At 52.8% G+C, this 13,537-nt stretch overlaps 1 protein-coding gene across 1 annotated transcript in view; it reads right to left on the bottom strand.

The window, feature by feature from the left end:
* Positions 1–766: 766 nt before the first annotated feature.
* LOC121274172 (zinc finger and BTB domain-containing protein 38-like) overlaps positions 767–13,537 on the bottom strand; it is a 31,903-nt gene continuing 19,132 nt past the window's right edge. The window contains exon 2 of the mRNA XM_041181373.1: positions 767–1,289. Coding sequence (XP_041037307.1) covers positions 767–1,289 — 523 coding nt within the window. The remainder of the gene's footprint in view (positions 1,290–13,537) is intronic.

Genomic DNA, 13,537 nt, shown 5'->3' with positions numbered 1-13,537 from the left:
CCCGCTCGTCGGCACGCATCTGGTTGGTGTGCAGCCGCTTGACGTGGATGAAGGCTTGTGGGAGTAGCGTGCAGCTCATGGGCCCTGCGGCCCGTGGAGTTTGCCGTGCAGGCTCAAGCTGAAGGGGGCGTGCTGAAGGAACGGGTGCAGACCCGCACGGGAGGAGGCTGGGCGGGTAGTCGCAGAGGCCGCAGCGTCGGCAGAGGTGGCTCTGGCCGCTCTCCACACCTCCTCCTCTTGTGAGCCGCCGACCGGGGCGGCGGGGCCCAGGTTGTGTCAGGCCCGGCCAAGGCCACCGCTGGCTCTTTGGCTGGGGGGACACCGGAGTTGGCCGAATCCTCCACGTTGAAACCCAACCCTCTGAACGCCACGGTGCACAGGGTGTAAAAGCCTCTTCGCCGCCTCGTTTGCCTCCTCGGTGGGTCCTGCGTTGGCCCCTTTAAGAAGTTCCGCCTGAAGAGGTCGCTCAGCTGGGTGCCTTCCTCGGCGCAGGAACATCGCCGTCTGGGCACAGCGGAGTCCCTCCATCCTCCGCTCGAGCTTACGGTGCTGGAACGTTCCAAGAGATGGCTCCCGGTGCTTTCTGGCCGACTGGACGGAGTTTGGGGATGATAGGTGGGGGAGGGGAGGGGGAGGGGGGAGGGGCAGGCCTCTCCGCATCGCTGGGCCTCCAGCTGGGTTGCTGTCAGGTCAATGGGAGGGAGGGCCCGCCAAAGCTTTCGAGGTGAACAATGAGTTTGCCGGCCACAGCCTGAGTGGGGCAATGTCATCCTCGAAACTCTCTCCGCCGGTACAGTCCTGATTGTCCTCTTTGGGCCTTGAGGGATCTGAGGGAAGTCAGACAATTGAGAGAGAGAAGACTGTGCAGAGGGGGGGTCAGTCTGTCGTTGCAGGCTCTCGTCTGTGAAGACACCTCCAGCAGATCTTTCAGCAAGTGTATTCCCAGCCGATGCCCTGCACTCGCTAAGTCGTTGGCCTCCTCCAGCCTCTCGATCACCACTCTGGAACTGTAGATGAAGTTGAGGATCTTGGCGAAGATTTCGGCCTTCATCTCCCTCAGCTCCAGCACGGGGTCCATGACCCAAAGGCTCTGGTTGGCCAACAGCTCCTTGAAGTAACGGCTGAAAGCGGCAAGGATGTTCTTATGGGCTTTGAACTTGCTGTCTTGCACCACGATGGTCACATCACAGAAGATGCCTTGTATTCGCTGCTCATTCAGTTCGTGAAGGAGAACCTTGGAGTGACCTCTGTCCGTGACCTCGAAGCTGGAAGCCATTTTGCCTCTGGACCTGCCAACAAGACACAAGACAAAAAGACCATTACAGCACAGAAAAGGTCCACTTGGCCCAGTCCTTTCCTTAAACCCATTGAGCGCAAGTCACGGAGACTATCCCATCTCGATGGGAAGATTCTAGAACCTTTCTTCCTTCCCTGGGAGGTAAAATCAGTCAAACCGCCTGCGTCTCTCTCCCTCTCTCCCTCTCTCTCTTTTGTCTTCCATCCTACATTCCAGAGAGTTTCATCATCCCTCTCTATCTGTCCGGATCTTTCTAAGCCTCGATCCCAAGGTTTATCCCATGCTCTGGGTCACTGCCCACAGGTGAGATTTTGGGATCTCAGGCAGCGATGGGTACCGCAGAGCTCGGACTGATTTCTGACAGCGTCTAAATAAAATCTGCCTTGGTTTTAGTTGTTGGACCACCCTCCGAGCCCCAGTCGGTGCTGGAGAAACAAAGGGATAGGTGGCTCCTTGTCTCTTTTTTGGAGAAACCTCTGCCCTTTCATCAACTACCCCCCCCCACGCCCACTTGCTCCTCCCGCTCCTCCCTGCACACCCACTACACACCCCCACCCTGCAGACCCCACCCCAACCCCTGCCCAACCTCGCCCCACTCAACAACTGAAGACCCCCCCCCGCCCCCCAACTCCCTGCTCAACGACGCCTATAAACCCCAAACTTTCACTCCGGGGGTCACACGGGGTCAGAGGCACTAAAATGGGGTCGGACTTGGGGGGGGTGGATGGGGGGGTGCAAATGTGCATGAAGCGCTGCTGTGTCCAAGCCCCTGCCCCCACATCCATCCAGTTTGGAGGTTGACCAGGTCTTCGCTAATCCACGGTGGGAGTGGGGGTGTGGTACTTCAAATATGCTCATTTCTTTAACTTTGAACTTTAACTCCAATTATTGTTCCTTTCACAATCGTGCAGTGTGCAGCATTTCCACACCCGCTCACGATGGTTAATGGTAAAAGGGGGGCGCTGCGAGGCAGGAACTCACTGACCCTGCTGCTACCCGATGGTCGGCCAAGGGTGATTTAGTATCTCCCACAAAAGACCCTTCGTGTTGACAGAATGTGGACCCACACCCACCCCCCCCCAACCCCCACACCCCCATTCCACTCCTCCCAGGGGTCCCGGAGCAACCTCAGGACCTCCGTCCACAGGACTCCAGATCCCAAAACGTCGCCCCACACCTCCCCTCCCTCCCTCCCTACCTACTTCCCTCCCTACCTCCCTCCCTCACTCCCTCCCTTCCTCCATCCCTACCTCCCTACCTCCCTTCCCCTCCCTCCCTACCTCCCTCCCCCACCTCCCTACCTCCCCTACCTCCCTACCTACCTCCCTCCCTACCTCCATACCTCCCTCCCTACCTCCCTCCCTACCTCCCTCCCCACCTCCCTCCCCCTACCTCCCTACCTCCCCCCTACCTCCCTACCTCCCTACCTCCTACCTACCCCCTACCTACATCCCTTCCTCCCTACCTCCCTCCCTACCTCCCCACCTCCCTCCCTACCTCCCTCCCTACCTCTCCACCTCCCTCCCTACCTCCCCTACCTCCCTCCCTCCCTACCTCCCCTACCTCCCTACCTACCTTCCTCCCTACCTCCCTCCCTCCCTCCCTACATCCCCCCTACCACTCTCCCACACGTCATTCTCCACACGTCACTCTCCCACACGTCACTCTCCACATGTCACTCTCCACACGTCACTCTCCCACACCTCACTCTCCACGTCACTCTCCCACACGTCACACTCCCACACATCACTCTCCACACATCATTCTCCACACGTCACTCTCCCACACGTCACTCTCCACACGTCACTCTCCCACACGTCACTCTCCACACGTCATTCTCCACACGTCACTCTCCACACGTCACTCTCCCATATGTCAGTCTTCACACGTCACTCTCCACACGTCACTCTCCACACGTCACTCTCCCACACATCACTCTCCACACGTTACTCTCCAGACTCTATTAACATCAACACAATGGAATTTGATACCAATCATGACCAAGATGGTGATCCATCATCAAAAATGGTGTCAAGACTTTCCAACCCACAAGGGCAGTCACTGAAATCCAACAGCAAAGTGTCAGAAAAGGAAGCAGCATCTCATGTCACTAAACTGCCGTGTCCTCTACCAGCTGACAGCCCATGTCCTCACGGTTAGTGAGGCTGTGAGGCTAAGGGAGGGATCGCAAAGCACCTGTAAACCCACAGCCAACACTGGTGCCTCACTCTGTTATATGTGTGTAATTGTATCTGGGGTGTGAGTGTGTTAGAGGGTGTGTAATTTATCTGGGTGTGAGTGTGTGTGCAGTGTGTGTAATTGTATCTGGGTGTGAGTGTGTGCGAGTGTGTGTAATTGTATCTGGGGTGTGAGTGTGTGCGAGTGTGTGTAATTGTATCTGGGGTGTGAGTGTGTGCGAGTGTGTGTAATTGTATCTGGGGTGTGAGTGTGTGAGAGTGTGTGTAATTGTATCTGGTGTGTGAGTGTGGTGTGCGAGTGTGTGTAATTGTATCTGGGTGTGAGTGTGTGTGCGAGTGTGTGTAATTGTATCTGGGTGTGAGTGTGTGCGAGTGTGTGTAATTGTATCTGGGTTGAGTGTTGCGAGTGTGTTAATTGTATCTGGGGTGTGATGTGTGCGAGTGTGTGTAATTGTATCTGGGTGTGAGTGTGTGCGAGTGTGTGTAAATGTATCTGGGTGTGAGTGTGTGTAATTGTATCTGGGGTGTGAGTGTGTGAGTGTGTGTAATTGTATCTGGGGTGTGAGTGTGTGTGCGAGTGTGGTGTAATTGTATCTAGGGTGTGAGTGTGTGTGCGAGTGTGTGTAATTGTATCTGGGTCTGTGTGTGCGAGTGTGTGTAATTGATTCTGGGTGTGAGTGTGTTGCGAGTGTGTGTAATTGTATCTGGGGTGTGAGTCCTGTGCAAGTGTGGTAATTGTATCTGGGTGTGTATGCAAGTGTGTGTAATTGTATCTGGGTGTGAGTGTGTGTGCGAGTGTGTGTAATTGTATCTGGGGTGTGAGTGTTGAGAGGTGTGTAGTAATTGTATCTGGGGTGTGATGTGTGTGCGAGTGTGTGTAATTGTATCTGGGGTGTGAGTGTGTGTAATTGTATCTGAGTGTGAGTGTGTGTGCGAGTGTGTGTAATTGTATCGGGTGTGTGAGTGTGTGTGCGAGTGTGTGTAATTGTATCTGGGGTGTGAGTGTGTGCGAGTGTGTGTAATGTATCTGGGGTATGAGTGTGTGTGCGAGTGTGTGTAATTGTATCTGGGGTGTGAGTGTGGCGAGTGTGTGTAAATTGTATCTGGGGTGTGAATGTGCGCGTGTGTGTGTATTGTATCTGGGTGTGAGTGTGTGTGCGAGTGTTGTAATTGTATCTGGGGTGTGAGTGTGTGCGAGTGTGTTAATTGTATCTGGAGTTGTGAGTGTGTGCGAGTGGTGCGTAACTTGTATCTGGGGTGTGGTGTGTGTGCGAGTGTGTGTAATTGTATCTGGATGTGAGTGTGTGCGAGTGTGTGTAATTGTATCTGGGGTGTGAGTGTGTGTGTGTGTGTAATTGTATCTGGGCTGTGAGTGTATGTGCGAGTGTGTGTAATTGTATCTGGGGTGTGAGTGTGTGCGAGTGTGTGTAATTGTATCTGGGGTGTGAGTGTGCGTGAGTGTGTGTAATTGTATCTGGGGTGTGAGTGTTTGCGAGTGTGTGTAATTGTATCTGGGGTGTGAGTGTGTGTGCGAGTGTGTGTAATTGTATCTGGGGTGTGAGTGCGTGCGAGTGTGTGTAATTGTATCTGGGGTGTGAGTGTGTGCGAGTGTGTGTAATTTTATCTGGGTGTGAGTGTGTGTGTGAGTATGTGTAATTGTATCTGGGGTGTGAGTGTGCGAGTGTGTGTAATTGTATCTGGGGTGTGAGTGTGTGTGCGAGTGTGTGTAATTGTATCTGGGGTGTGAGTGTGTGCGAGTGTGTGTAATTGTATCTGGGGTGTGAGTGTGTGCGAGTGTGTGTAATTGTATCTGGGGTGTGAGTGTGTGTGTGTGTGTGTAATTGTTATCTGGGGTGTGAGTGTGTGTGAGTGCGTGTAATTGTATCTGGGGTGTGAGTGTTTGTGAGTGTGTGTAATTGTTCTGGGGTGTGTGTGTGTGCGAGTGTGTGTAATTGTATCTGGGGTGTGAGTGTGTGGCGAGTGTGTGTAATTGTATCGGGCGATTATTTCGGTCGGTGCAAAAGTCGGAAACGCTCCCGCCGACAATTGCGGGGATAGTTAAACCCATTAACGGCGCAATTGTCCCTCATTTTACACACTCGTTGTAGGGTGTTGGACGGATGAATCGGCCAAGCAGACTTCGCATGTTTCATCAAACCTCATCCACGTGGGGGAAAGAGATTTCAGTGATGAAATGAAATATAAATAAATTTCTTTGGCAGCATCTTCCTTCGCTAACCTTTCCGGTGACTGATTATGATGCAAGGACACATTTTTTCAGCTTCTGAAGCTTTTATTTTTGCTGTTTCAGGTCTTCAGCTCCTGAGACATCTCTCTGCCTTCAGGGACCTTCCTGTCAAGTGCTGACCCACTCCCGTTTCCACATCATCGCCCTCTTCCCACCCCCACCTCGGCAGCACTGAGCCTTCGATGGGATCTCACACTGACTGCCCGTTAATTGGCCAGCGTGAAATCGCGGGCGTGGGGGGTGGGGGGGGGATCCGATTGTGGTGGGCGGGTCCGTTTTCCGGCTGATCCCTGGCCAGCCAATCGCGTCTGCCACCTGCCGACCTGAAATTCAGGCCCATGTCGTGCTTGTGCAAGTGAATGTGTGAATGTGAGGGTGCGTGTGTTGTGTGAGAGTGTGTGTACGTTTGAGCGTTTGTGTGTGTGAGTGTGCATGTGTGTGTGTGCTTGTGTGAGTGAGTGTGTTTTGTGTGTGAATGTGTTTGTGTGAGCTTGTGTGAATGAGTGTGCGTCAGTGTGTGTGTGTGTGTGTTTGTGTGTGAATGTGTTTGTGTGTGAATGAGTGTGCGTCAGTGCATCTGAGTGTGTGTGTGTTTGTGTGTGTGTGTTTGTGTGTGTGCGCTTGTGTGAGTGAGTGTGCGTCAGTGCATCTGAGTGTGTGGTGTGTGTTTGTGAGTGTGTGCTTGTGTGAGTGAGTGTGCATCAGTGTGTGAGTGTGTTTTGTGGTGTGTGCTTGTGTGAGTGAGTGTGCATCAGTGCATCTGGGTGTGTGTATTTTTGTGTGTGAATATATTTGTGCCTGTGTGCTTGTGTGAGTGAATGTGCATCAGTGTGTCTGAGTGTGTATGTGAGTGTGTTTGTGTGTGTGTGCTTGTGTGAGTGAGTGTGCATCAGTGCGTCTGGTGTGTGTGTTGTGCGTGTGTGCTTGTGTGAGTGAGTGTGCATCAGTGCGTCTGGGTGTGTGTGTGGTGGTCTGTGTGTGCTTGTGTGTCTGAGTGTGGCATCAGTATGTCTGAGTGTGTGTGTGCATGTCTGCTTGTGTGAATGAGTGTGCATCAGTTGTGTCTGATGTGTATGTGAGTGTGTTTGTGTGTGGTGCTTGTGTGAGTGAGTGTGCATCAGTGTGTCTGAGTGTGTATGTGAGTGTGTTTGTGCGTGTGTGCTTGTGTGAGTGAGTGTGCGTTAGTGTGAGTGTGTTTGTGTGTGTGTTTGTGTGAGTGCATGCATGAGTGTGCATATGTGTGTGTGTCAGTGTGTCTGAGAGTTTTGTGCATGTGAGTGCGTGTTTGTGTCAGTGTGTCTGAGTGTGTGTGTGTGGTGTGTGAACAATGGGCGAACGCTGGAATTGGTGATTGCTGATGCCTGAGTCTCCTGTCAGCATTGACCTCGCTCTCAACATCCGACCACTTGGGTGAAGTGCCACTTGTGGGACAGGAGGAGGCCATTCAGCCATTCGAGCCCATTCTGCTATTCAACCAGAACATCGCTGCTCTGAACCTCAGCACCATTCACCCCTTTGCGCTCCGTATCCCTCGATAAGCCATGATGTGGAGGTCATGTGGTGCTGAGGGCAGCGTCCCTACCGCCCTGGGTCCATGACTTGTTGGCCAGAGAAGGAGCCCTCGTGATGTGGCTCTGAATGAGCGGATAATCAGCTAGAAATAATTCCCAGTATCCCTGAAAGGGGAGGGAATAAAAGGTGCGCGGAGACACACTTGAAAGAAAATACTCCTCACAGCAACACACACACACAAAAAAAAAAAACCCCTATTGATCTCAGTTTCGAAGCTGAATGAATCAACTCAGCATGAATCAGCAATTTCTGAACTCAGAGGGAAAAGGGGGGGCTTGTGTTAAACCGTGCCTTTCAAATTCAGTGCGTGACACCAAATAATTGTTTCTGGAGAGGGGTGGGGGAGGTGGGCTGACTGTATTTAGTGCTAATTTACACATCGCACGGTCCCTAAGGGCAGAGCGAGATAAAGAGGTCTCCATAGAGTTATCGATCGAGCTACAAACGCTGGATCGGGACATCTCAGCCCTTTAAGCTGCACATTAGGTTTTTTTTTTGACAAGTCACCTGAGTAAGCCAGATGAGGCCTTTTGTACAATCAGCTCCCCTCCCAGCCTCAGTGCCCCGCTGGACTGTCAGTCTGAATCATGTGCTCAAATCTCTGACTTTTCAACCGAGTGGCCAGTGATAAACACAACAAGATCTGCGTTATTCTGGTTTAAAACACAACGGCCTCTCTTCAAAAGAATCGGGGTGGAGGGGGTTTGCCGCCTGTAAGTTGGGGGGGGTGGGGGGTTGTTTGCAGGGGGCGTTGGGGAAGAGGGGAGAAGGGTGAGCAGGTTTTGCATTAAGGTGAGAGCTGGCAGGAAGTTAAATGTACGGGTTTCTGGGCTTTCTGTGTGCGTGCGAAATGTGTGTCTGTCTCTGTGTGTGCGTATGTGTTGTATATAAGTGAAGAGTGTGTGTGTGTGTGTGTGTGTCTGCGTGTGCGTTTGTGCTTGTGTGTCTATGTTTGTGTGTGTTCGCGTCTGTATGTGTGTTTGTGTTTGCGTGTGTGTTTGTTTTTGTGTGTGTGAGACTGTGCGTGTCTGTGTGTGCGTGTGTCTGCGTGTATTTGTCTCCATCTGTTTGTCTCTGTGCGTCTGCGTGTGTGTGTAGCTGTGCATCTGCGTGTGTGTCTGTGTGTGTCTCTGTGTATGTCTCTATGTGTGTGTCTGTGTGTATTTGTCTCTGTGTGTGTCTGTGTGTCTGCGCGTGTGTGTGTCTGTGTGTCTGCGCATGTGTGTCTGTGCATCTGTGTGTGTTTCTGTGTGTACCTGTATGTTTATGTGTGTCTGTGTGTGTATCTGTTTGTGCTTGTTTGTGTGTGTTTGTATATGTATCTATTTGTACTTGTGTATGTGTGTGTGTGTGTGTGTGTGTGTGTGTTTGTCTATGCATATGTATGTATGTTTGTGAGTACGTGTGTGTGTCTGTGTGAGTTTGTGTTTGTGCGTGTGTGTGTGTGTGTCTGTCTGTCTGTGTCTGTCAGTGTGTGTCTGTGTGTGTGTCTATTTATGTCTGTATGTGTGTGTGTGTGTCTGTCAGTGTGTGTGCCTGTTTATGCCTGTATGTGCGTGTGTGTCTGTCAGTGTGTGTGTCTATTTTATGTCTGTATGTGTGTGTGTGTGTCTGTCAGCGTGTGTGTCTATTTATGTCTGTATGTGTGTGTGTGTGTGTATGTGTGTGTGTCTGTGTGTATGTTGAGATGTAGCCTGGCAGAGCACAGTCAGCTCTGCTTGGCTCTACGTCACAGGAGCAGTCAGATTGCCAACCATCTCAGCTCCCTCAGTCACCATGCGTGTGTGAGCTGGGTTACAATGGCGAGCACACCTCTGCAAGTGCATGGCCGAGCAATTGGCTTTAATCCACTCGGGCCTCAAAGCCTGAGTTATCCCCATTTATCAATTAATTACTTGGGTTAAAAAAAATCTAGGTGGCAACTTGCATCAATATTTCGCCTCTCATAGCAAAAAGGTACTTCGCAGGATTGATTGTCAAAGAAAACCTGACACTCAGCCACATAGAATTATATAGTATTTCTAACACAGAAACAGGCCATTCGGCCCATCTGCTCCGTGCTGGTGTTTCTGCTCCACACGAGCCTCCTCCCCACACCCTTCTCCATCAAACCCAAATCCCCTTATCCTCCTAGTCCTTTCTCCCTCAGGTGTTTATCCAGCTTCCCACTTAAATCTAGCGATACTGTTCACCTCCACCACTGCCCGTGGGGTGTCCATGTTACTCACTTCCTGTGACAGCGAGTCATCAGGAGAAAGTAGGACAGTAGAAACGATTGGTTAAAGAGCTCGGTTTAAAGGAGCGGCTTAAAGGGAGAGTGGGAGGCGGAGAGGTTTTGGGAGGGAATTCCAGAGCTTAGGCCCCCCAATCTCTGTAACATCCTCCAGCCCCTACAACCCTCCCTATCTCTCTAAACTACTTCAGCCCCTACAACCCTCCCTATCTCTGTAACCTCCTCCTGCCCCTACACCCCTCTCCATTTCTGTAACCTCCTCCAGCCACTACAACCCTCCCTATCTCTGTAACCTCCTCCAGCCCCTACAACCCTCCCTATCTCTGTAACCTACTTCAGCCCCCACAACCATCCCTATCTCTGTAACCTCCTCCAGCCCCTACAACCCTCCCTATTTCTGTAACCTCCTCCAGCCACTACAACCCTCCCTATCTCTGTAACTTCCTCCAGCCCCTACAACTCTCCCTATCTCTGTAACCTCTTCCAGCCCCTACAATCCTTCCTATCTTTGTAACCGCCTCCAGCCCCTACACCCCTCCCTATCTCTGTAACCTCCTCCAGCCCCTACACAACTCCCTATCTCTGTAACCCCCTCCAGCCCCTACACCCCTCCCTATCTCTGTAACCGCCTCCAGCCCCTACACCCCTCCCTAACTCTGTAACCTCCTCCAGCCCCTACACACCTCCCTATCTCTGTAACCTCCTCCAGCCCCTACACCCCTCCCTATTTCTGTAACCCCCCTCCTGTCCCTACAACCCTCCCTATCTCTGCAACCTTCTCCAGCCTCTACACCCCTCCCTATCTCTGTAACCACCTCCAGCCCCTACACCCCTCCCTATCTCTGTAACCACCTCCAGCCCCTACAACCCTCCCTATCTCTGTAACCTCCTCCAGCCCCTACCCCCCTGTCTATCTCTGTAACATCCTCCAGCCCCTAAACCCCTCTCTATCTCTGTAACCTCCTCCAGCCACTACACCCCTCCCTATCTCTGTAACCTCCTCCAGCCACTACAACCCTCCCTATCTCTGTAAACTCCTCCAGCCACTACAACCCTCCCTATCTCTGTAACCTCCTCCAGTCCCTACACCCCTCCCTATCTCTGTAACCTCCTCCAGTCCCTACACCCCTCCCTATCTCTGTAACCTCCTCCAGTCCCTACACCCCTCCCTATCTCTGTAACCTCCTCCAGCCCCTACACAATCCCTATCTCTGTAAGCTCCTCCAGCCCCTACAACCCTCTCTATCTCTGTAACCTCCTCCAGCCCCTACAACCCTCTCTATCTCTGTAACCTCCTCCAACCCCTACAACACTCCCTATCTCTGTAACCTCCTCCAGCCCCTACACCCTTCTCTATCTCTGTAAACCCCTCCAGTCCCTACACCCCTCCCTATCTCTGTAACCTCCTCCAGCCCCTACACACTTCTCTATCTCTGTAAACCCCTCCAGCCCCTACACCCCTCCCTATCTCTGTAAACGCCTCCAGTCCCTACAACCCTCCCTATCTCCGTAACCTCCTCCAGCCACTAACCCCTCCCTATCCCTGTAACGTTATCCAGCCCCTACACCCCTCCCTATCTCTGTAACCGCCTCCAGCCCCTACACCCCTATCTCTATAACCCCCTCCAGTCCCTACAACCCTCCCTATCTCTGTAACCTCCTCCAGCCCCTACACCCCTCCCTATCTCGGTAACCGCCTCCAGCCCCTACACCCCTCCCGATCTCTGTAATCCCGTCCAGCCCCTAGAACCCTCCCTATCTCTTTAACCTCCTCCAGAACCTACAACCCTCCATATCTCTGTAACCTCCTCCAGCCCCCTACACCCCTCCCTATCTCTATAAGTTCCTCCAGCCCCTATAACCCTCCCTATCTCTAGAACCTCTTCCAGTCCCTACAACCCTCCCTATCTCTGTAACCTCCTCCAGCCATTAACCCCTCCCTATCCCTGTAACGTTATCCAGCCCCTACACCCCTCCCTATCTCTGTAACCGCCTCCAGCCCCTACACCCCTATCTCTATAACCCCCTCCAGTCCCTACAACCCTCCCTATCTCTGTAACCTCCTCCAGCACTTACAACCTCCCTATCTCTGTATTTCCTCCAGACCCTACAACCCTCCCTATCTCTGTAACCCCCTCCAGCCCCTACACCCCTCCCTATCTCTGTAACCGCCTCCAGCCCCTACACCCCTCCCTAACTCTGTAACCTCCTCCAGCCCCTACACACCTCCCTATCTCTGTAACCTCCTCCAGCCCCTACACCCCTCCCTATCTCTGTAACCTCCTCCTGTCCCTACAACCCTCCCTATCTCTGCAACCTTCTCCAGCCTCTACATCCCTCCCTATCTCTGTAACCTCCTCCAGCCCCTACCCCCCGCTCTATCTCTGTAACATCCTCCAGCCCCTAAACCCCTCTCTATATCTGTAACCTCCTCCAGCCACTACACCCCTCCCTATCTCTGTAACCTCCTCCAGCCACTACAACCCTCCCTATCTCTGTAAATTCCTCCAGCCACTACAACCCTCCCTATCTCTGTAACCTCCTCCAATCCCTACACCCCTCCCTATCTCTGTAACCTCCTCCAGTCCCTACACCCCTCCTTATCTCTGTAACCTCCTCCAGTCCCTACACCCCTCCCTATATCTGTAACCTCCTCCAGCCCCTACACAATCCCTATCTCTGTAACCTCCTCCAGCCCCTACAACCCTCTCTATCTCTGTAACCTCCTCCAGCCCCTACAGCCCTCTCTATCTCTGTAACCTCCTCCAGCCCCTACAACACTCCCTATCTCTGTAACCTCCTCCAGCCCCTACACCCTTCTCTATCTCTGTAAACCCCTCCAGCCCCTACACCCCTCCCTATCTCTGTAACCTCCTCCAGTCCCTACACCCCTCCCTATCTCTGTAACCTCCTCCAGCCCCTACACCCTTCTCTATCTCTGTAAACCCCTCCAGCCCCTACACCCCTCCCTATCTCTGTAACCGCCTCCAGTCCCTACAACCCTCCCTAACTCTGTAACCTCCTCCAGCCACTAACCCCTCCCTATCCCTGTAACGTTATCCAGCCCCTACACCCCTCCCTATCTCTGTAACCGCCTCCAGCCCCTACACCCCTATCTCGATAACCCCCTCCAGTCCCTACAACCCTCCCTATCTCTGTAACCTCCTCCAGCCCCTACACCCCTCCCTATCTCGGTAACCGCCTCCAGCCCCTACACCCCTCCCGATCTCTGTAATCCCGTCCAGTCCCTAGAACCCTCCCTATCTCTTTAACCTCCTCCAGAACCTACAACCCTCCATATCTCTGTAACCTCCTCCAGCCCCCTACACCCCTCCCTATCTCTATAAGTTCCTCCAGCCCCTATGACCCTCCCTATCTCTAGAACCTCTTCCAGCCCCTACACCCCTCCCTATTTCTGTAAACCCCTCCAGCCCCTACAACCCTCCCTATCTCTGTAACCTCCTCCAGCCCCTACAACCCTCCATATCTCTGTAACCTCCTCCAGCCCCTACAACCCTCCATATCTCTGTAACCTCCTCCAGCCCCTACACCCCTCCCTATCTCTATAACCTCCTCCAGCCCCTACAACCCTCCCTATTTCTGTAACCTCCTCAAGCCCCTAAAACCCTCCCTATCTCTATAAGTTCCTCCAGCCCCTATAACCCTCCCTATCTCTAGAACCTCTTCCAGCCCCTACAACCCTCCCTATCTCTGTAACCTCCTCCAGCCATTAACCCCTCCCTATCCCTGTAACGTTATCCAGCCCCTACACCCCTCCCTATCTCTGTAACCGCCTCCAGCCCCTACACCCCTATCTCTATAACCCCCTCCAGTCCCTACAACCCTCCCTATCTCTGTAACCTCCTCCAGCACCTACAACCTCCCTATCTCTGTATTTCCTCCAGACCCTACAACCCTCCCTATCTCTGTAACCCCCTCCAGTCCCTACACCCCTCCCTATCTCTGTAACCTCCTCCAGCCCCTACACC

This window comes from Carcharodon carcharias (genome assembly GCF_017639515.1).
Source record: "Carcharodon carcharias isolate sCarCar2 chromosome 33 unlocalized genomic scaffold, sCarCar2.pri SUPER_33_unloc_6, whole genome shotgun sequence".
Taxonomy (NCBI): domain Eukaryota; kingdom Metazoa; phylum Chordata; class Chondrichthyes; order Lamniformes; family Lamnidae; genus Carcharodon; species Carcharodon carcharias.
Note: the sequence above shows the minus strand (reverse complement) of the source record. Positions and strands in the feature narration are given on the sequence as shown.